We start from the raw sequence: 6,578 nt of genomic DNA, 5'->3' as shown, positions 1-6,578 counted from the left end.
TATATATATATATATATATATATATACACACAACGCAACAGTCTGACTGTTGCGGCTGCTGATATTATAATAAAATGTATATCGGATGTTACGTTATAAACACACATCTGCGCCCGTCGCGATATCACAATGATAATCGCCGCGCTTAAATACGATATCACAATAATACTCGCTGATCGTACGAAGCACCGAAAGCGTCACCAGAATTTGCTGGATGTCGGAAAATTTCGACTATGAAAACCTGTCGGTTTAGCCCGTTGCGAGGGGCCGATTGCATAATCATGGCTTAGAATTAAGACCAATCTCACAACTTAATACCAGTCTCAAGAATTAAGACCACTTTTGGACTTAAGTCATAACTGTGCAACCGGCCTAAGGAGTCGGGGCCAGCTGAATATAGTCAAGACTCAAGTCTAAAAGTGGTCTCGAATTCTAAGACTGGTCTAAATTTGGTCTTAGACTGGTCGTGAGCGACACTAGCCTAGGAACCGGCTCCAGGACCCGCTACCAAAGATCTCAGTAGATTTATTACTCTTATTTTAACGTTGAAATTAGTTCATTTCCGATGTTTTGAATCCAAAGTCAAACTTAAACTCGAAATCGTAAATGAATGGCTCTGAGTGTGTTAGATATAAAGTTTAAGTGTATTTTCATACGTGTACATTTCAAGGGCAGCATCTGAGCAGTTTTTACCCGTGAAATGGTAGCGTCGCTTCACGCACCCACTTTTGATTTTAAAAAGACGCCCAACCACCCATACCACCTCTTGCGGCGCATATGTGGAAAATATAGGATTTATCAATACACTTTAGAAATATGTCATAAATTACGTATATCTAATGATTGAATGAAATTCACAGCTGCGTTGCCTTGATATCAATTTCAAAGAACATATGGTGGCCTTTTCCTTTTTGTTGTTAAAAATTGTTTCGAATTGTCGAGTATTTCAGCAATCGTCCGCACGCCAGTTTATGCGGTGTCCGTTTTCTTCAGAATCGGGTCGGAGAGATTATTATTTCTATGAACATTGAATTTTTAGTTCATGCCGCGACACGTGTTGCCATTAACTAAACGATTCCGCGTGTCTTACAGTCGTTGTCACTTGGCTCGTCGGAAGACGAATTTCTGAGTTTAGTCAAGACTGTACAACCGAACCCTGCTGATGATGGACAACGGACGACCAAGCTGAAACTTCGAGGCACCTTTCAATTTAACCCCTGGCACCTTTTAAACAATGTATTCCATGAACTATTCTATACCGCTGTATTCACCAATGGCTGTATAAGTAACAGACCGGTTTACGCGGAGTGGCCGTAATTGATTTCATAATCAACTCAGATCAGATAAGATTTGATTTCATAATTCAGCGAAACCCATAAAACTCGGTCTATTTCAAAGAACTATAGTTAAGGCGGTGGTCACCATGTTTTCGCTGGTCGCGTTGTTCCTGTTTTCGCTGTGCTCGTTGGCAATTGGTCAGGTAACTCTATCAAATGGTGACAAAAATCCACGAAACAATCAATTTTTGTGAAACGCTTACCGACGTAACGCGTGACGCTTATTTTTTTTCAGCTCGACAATGGACCCTTCGAAGCTTACAAAAGTACGATGATTTTTCATTCGAAATATGAACAGCTCAATTTTTTCATATCTTCGCTCGTTGAAGGATTCAGTCAAGAATGCTCGATGTTATCATCACATTCAATTGGAATATTCAAATAAGGCGGCGCTTGGTGAATTCAAATTATTTTAATGATGATATTATTGGAACCGTGGTATTTCTGATTTATATGTTTTCTACGTATTTACAGAGAGTCACCCTGAAGAATTCTCTGGTAAATTTGAGGGTGATATGGATGTGAGAAATGACGGTGTAAGCGATCTTCCTTGTATAGCGAAACCTTAAAACGAATGTAATAGTTTAGATTGTAAAACTGTCGTCGTATTCATATTTTCTATTAGTTTAGAAACGCGTTGATAGGAAGCAAGAGATGGGTGAACGGCATCGTGTATTACAACATATCCCAAGTCAGTAAGTGAAATCATTGATATCTCCATGGTAAGGATGCGTGGTAAGAAGCTTTTGCACGTCACGTAACTATTAGTTTGGAACCCGTTTCGCGGGATGACGCAAAGTTTCATTAATCCTGAAAATTTAATGAAATACTTTTACTATCCCGTCCCTAGTAAGACCGTTTTTAGATGACATTCATTAGTGTTTCTTTGATGATTTAGATGAAACGATCAGAATAATTGATAAATCATCAATATTGTGGAATCATTGTTTAACATGTACTTTATAACTATAGCCGCGTATACCAAGAGAAGAGTTCGCCTGGCGCTCGATTACCTCGAGATGAAAGTTGGTCCGTGCATCAAATTCAAGGAAAGGACTTCCGAACCGCACTACGTCAATGTTATTAACGGCAGAGGGTAAGGAATTAGACGCGAACGAGTGTGTATCAACGGCGTTTGATAGGGTTGATAGAGTTCGATCCTTTCAAAGGCTTTGCCGAGGTCAAAAATCATCATCGCACCGTATAAAACACATTCGCCGTACAACACGGGTTCTCGGTTTTCTTTGCTCGCTTACAGTGCAATGGATAGATGGCGCCTGTGTGCATCAACTGTTCCAAGCGCGCAGAGTGGTTATATTTGTTTTTAGTTTTTAGAAAGAATGGCCGTAAATTTGAGTAAGACCATCCCCAGTGGTGGACGATTACCCTTCCCGAGTTTGTAGGTATTTTACCGCATATATCGTTGAAAACCACATATCATTGACACCTACAGTTAAATGATTTATTCTAATTACTTATTAGACAACCATTGATAACCCTTCCCGAATTGCACAGATAATACAAAATCCCACATGAAGAATATAAAACAGGGAATGATGTGGCACTTCGACCTCACATTTTTTCGGTGTTTCAACTATATCTTCAGTCACCATCGAAAATGCTGAACAGTGTTATATAGATGACAATCTTGATTCAAGTTTTCGATCTGGTTTCAGTTGCTACTCTGCGGTTGGCAGGACGGGAGGTATTCAGGAGTTGTCGCTGTCCGATCCCGGTTGTTTAGGATTGGGAACGATTCAACACGAGTTTCTCCACGCGCTCGGATTCACGCACGAACAGTCGAGAACAGATCGTGATAAATATCTGGATATTCACTGGGAAAATATCAAACCAGGTAAGTAGTTCACTCAAGACCAACTACGTACTACTTTCGTTAATCTTAGATTCCTTATTAGGGTTTCAGTTTACACACGCCTTACTTTGTACTAAAACATAACGCATACATGTATATGTCATATTGTACAAATTGTAATAAGATAAAAACCCACTATGTACACAGATAAGAAGTTTTTTTTAATCGAGAATTTATTCAATCCTAGATCAAATAAAAAAGACGTATCATTTCGAGCTCACACTACTGATCATCCTACATCGTCACCTATCGTCACGATCTCTAGTGTGAAGTCGAAATGTTGTCTTTTTAATTGATCTTTCTTTTTGATTGAAAAGATTCTTGATTTGAAAAATTGTAATCTGTATGTAGCGGGTTCTTATCTTATTATCAGTTTTCCGCGATTGAGTTTGGTTATTCAAAATTGTTGTTATCAATTTCTGAAAAATAGATTAACATTAAGTACTACATCGCTCAGAACTGCAGCATGTCTTCTTGATCCTGACCCTGTAAACACTGTACTAATTTTGATTTTTCCTGTTTATCGCAATTTATCTAGAAATGAAATACAATTTCGATTTGGACCCGACGAATAATCTAGAGATGCCGTACGAGTACGGCTCCGTCATGCATTATGGAGAATATGCGTTTAGGTAATTTCAAACTTCTTAGTTTGAATATCGATTAAGGTTGGAAGACATTAATATTCGAATATATGATAAGTACGATGCTATAATTTGCTTTCGAACTATAGTCTTAAGCGTCATAGCATAACACCAGCCTCCTGAACTCCAGTTCCACAGTTCTGAGTTAAGATTTGACCCTTGGTTAAAACATTGAAAATGAACTAACTTTCACTAAGAGTTAACTCAAACTCATGACTGTGGAACTGGATCCAGGCGAATATGCATGTCTTAGCTTTATTGAAATCAATTGAAATTCTAGTATGAACGGACGGCCGACGATGACTCCTAAAAAATCAGGCGCTGAAATCGGAACACGTAAACTGCACTCCCGGGATATAGAAATGATACGCCGCCATTACGGCTGCTACAACGACGACGGTCATTTCCAGGAACGTAAGAATTTCGCCACTTTTCAAAAATTTGCACGTAGATTTTTTCCGATTTTATTTTAGATCGTTTTAGGGATTGACCCTGTTGTTTATCATTTATTGTATCGATAGATTTCGTTTGATTTTTTTTTTATTTTGTGTCCCACACAAACTCACCACACTGCCGGGAGTGAAACTTATTAATAAGAAATGTTTTTATTTTAAATATCGAATTCGATTATCTATAGCGTGCACTGACGTATTGAAAAACTGTAAAAGATACATCAGAAGCTGCAGATCGCCGCAGTTCCAGAACTCACTGGCAAAGAAATGCGAAAAGACCTGCGGATTCTGCGAGTAAGCTAGCGACATTTCAATCAAAATACGAATGTTGCTTCAAAATTCCGACGAGGTTGACATTTACTGTTTTGTTTTTGCAGCAATACTCCTCTCAAAGCGAAGGGTTAGTTAAAAATCCATCTTGGGCGTCTCGTAGTTGGTAACCTTGCCACTATTTCATCGGAACATCAAAAATAATTTGGTATAAATATTTCTATCATCATCATCTCTATTCAGAATGCACGGATGAGAACGAAAACTGTTCGACATATGGGAAGCACTGTAACCACCCCGAATTCAGCTCGACGCTGAAAGTCATCTGCAAAAAGACTTGTAATCATTGTAGCTAAATAAAATCTCAATTCGTGAAGTAATATACAATCTTATTCAGAATATATTTGTTTCGACGTTTTCCACGAATGAGGAGATATCATACTGCGCGTTCAGCCGCCATCACCGATTTGAAGGCCAATATTTTCAATTGATGAAGACAAATTCAAAATGCGTGTAGCGAGTAACGATTTCCAATAAACTAGATGGGAATGATAATAGTAATTGACATTTATACATCGCAAGAATCCTCAACGTATGCTAAGAAAGTGTTCATTCTTGTTGGTATTGCTATAGCCCCCAGTCTAATAAGTATATTTCGTGTAATGTGAAACAATCCCCCCGGATGGGGGGGGGGGGGGGGGTGGGGGACGAATAACACAAAACAACTAAAAAAAACGAAGTGATTAGCCGATACAGTGTGTGTCTATCAGAGTGTGGTGCTGATTCAAATCGTTGAATATTTCAGTATGCACCATTTCTAATACTCTCCTATCTGAAGAGAGATGACCGGTCATTATTAAACGACAAGATGAAGGTTAAGTTCGATTGAACTCATCGTAAGTTTCTACGTCGGCAATGAGCTGAAATTGACCCTACCGTAAAATCCGTAGCCAAATGTTACACACGATAGCAAGAGGATTAAGAGTAAGATGCGAAAATAGACTATTAATAGAACAGTAGTTTTAGCACTGATTATTGTATTCGAACGCCAGGAATCGGCGGCGTTGGTAAAATCAAATTAAGTGGACGATTAGATTTCATCTGATAATTGAATCAGGCGTTTGATTGAAGTCACTGATTAGTTGTTGGTTTGATGATAAATGTCCACTTAACCAGATACAGATCGTATTTTCATTGTACGGTTTTGATATATGCACGATGTATTGGGCTGTCTCGGTCGGTTTGGTTTTTTGCGCCCTCGCTGTGGAAGGACAGGTAAGAAATGAAACCACAATCACTAGAAAAGGGCATAGAATCGACCTTACTCGGTAAACAGCTATATTCTGCGAAATCTCGAAAACCACCTATTTGCTGACTCTCAAATCGGAAATGTGTCTGCAATCCAAACGCTACCTGTGTTGTACTATGTAAACCGTCTAAGATTTGAGCACTTTTTCTTTTCACAGTCGACTCCAGCTTTTGAGGCGTACAAAGGTAAACCTATAATAGATATATAACTTTCATAATTTCGCCATAAAATTCACAGCGCAAACTTAATATATTCGGTAAAAATAGAAAAATTCATAGCTTACCAGTCCTAATACTTCGTAAATTTGTAATTATTCAGCGAGCCACCCTGAAGAGTTTTCTGGCAAATTCGAAGGTGATATAGTCGGCCCTTTGCGGCAGTCAAACGGCGTAAGGATTTCAAGTAAACGCATTCGGAACATTTGCCGGCTAATCGTTGTAATTTTCATAATTTTTCCCAAAACCTAATAATTGCAGTTCAGAAATGCGTTGGTTGGTAAAAAGAAATGGGTGAACGGAATCGTGTATTACAATATAAGCGCAGTTTGTAAGTACGAATATAGTTTAGATTATGTAGATAGTAGGGTTGTGTCGTAGATAAATCATTGTTTTTTTTCAAATTTTTATCTTCATGCCCAATCTACTAAAACAAAGGTTTGCGAAGCGTTGGCTACTTTGGAGTCGAAAGTCGGGC

At 38.6% G+C, this 6,578-nt stretch overlaps 1 protein-coding gene across 1 annotated transcript; it reads left to right on the top strand.

Moving 5' to 3' along the window:
- Positions 1 to 1,423: 1,423 nt before the first annotated feature.
- Positions 1,424 to 4,951, top strand: LOC141904448 (hatching enzyme 1.2-like). The gene is made up of 11 exons (XM_074793037.1): positions 1,424 to 1,480; positions 1,573 to 1,603; positions 1,812 to 1,873; positions 1,963 to 2,032; positions 2,310 to 2,433; positions 3,014 to 3,192; positions 3,749 to 3,842; positions 4,135 to 4,268; positions 4,492 to 4,600; positions 4,684 to 4,706; positions 4,820 to 4,951. Exons 1-11 carry the CDS (start codon positions 1,424 to 1,426, stop codon positions 4,930 to 4,932), a joined length of 996 nt encoding a protein of 331 aa, XP_074649138.1. The 3' UTR covers positions 4,933 to 4,951.
- Positions 4,952 to 6,578: the final 1,627 nt, after the last annotated feature.

Source organism: Tubulanus polymorphus, chromosome 4, assembly GCF_964204645.1.
Source record: "Tubulanus polymorphus chromosome 4, tnTubPoly1.2, whole genome shotgun sequence".
In the NCBI taxonomy this organism is placed as follows: domain Eukaryota; kingdom Metazoa; phylum Nemertea; class Palaeonemertea; order Tubulaniformes; family Tubulanidae; genus Tubulanus; species Tubulanus polymorphus.
The sequence above is the reverse complement of the archived record's forward strand: the minus strand, read 5'-3'. Positions and strand labels throughout refer to the sequence as shown.

Bases quoted from the DNA above. Each gene is read 5' to 3' on its own strand.
- LOC141904448 (XM_074793037.1), top strand. From the start codon at position 1,424: ATGTTTTCGCTGGTCGCGTTGTTCCTGTTTTCGCTGTGCTCGTTGGCA. The intron at 2,033-2,309 runs GTAAGTGAAATC...TTATAACTATAG, and splicing joins TTACAACATATCCCAAGTCA to CCGCGTATACCAAGAGAAGA. The intron at 4,601-4,683 runs GTAAGCTAGCGA...TTGTTTTTGCAG, and splicing joins AAGACCTGCGGATTCTGCGA to CAATACTCCTCTCAAAGCGA.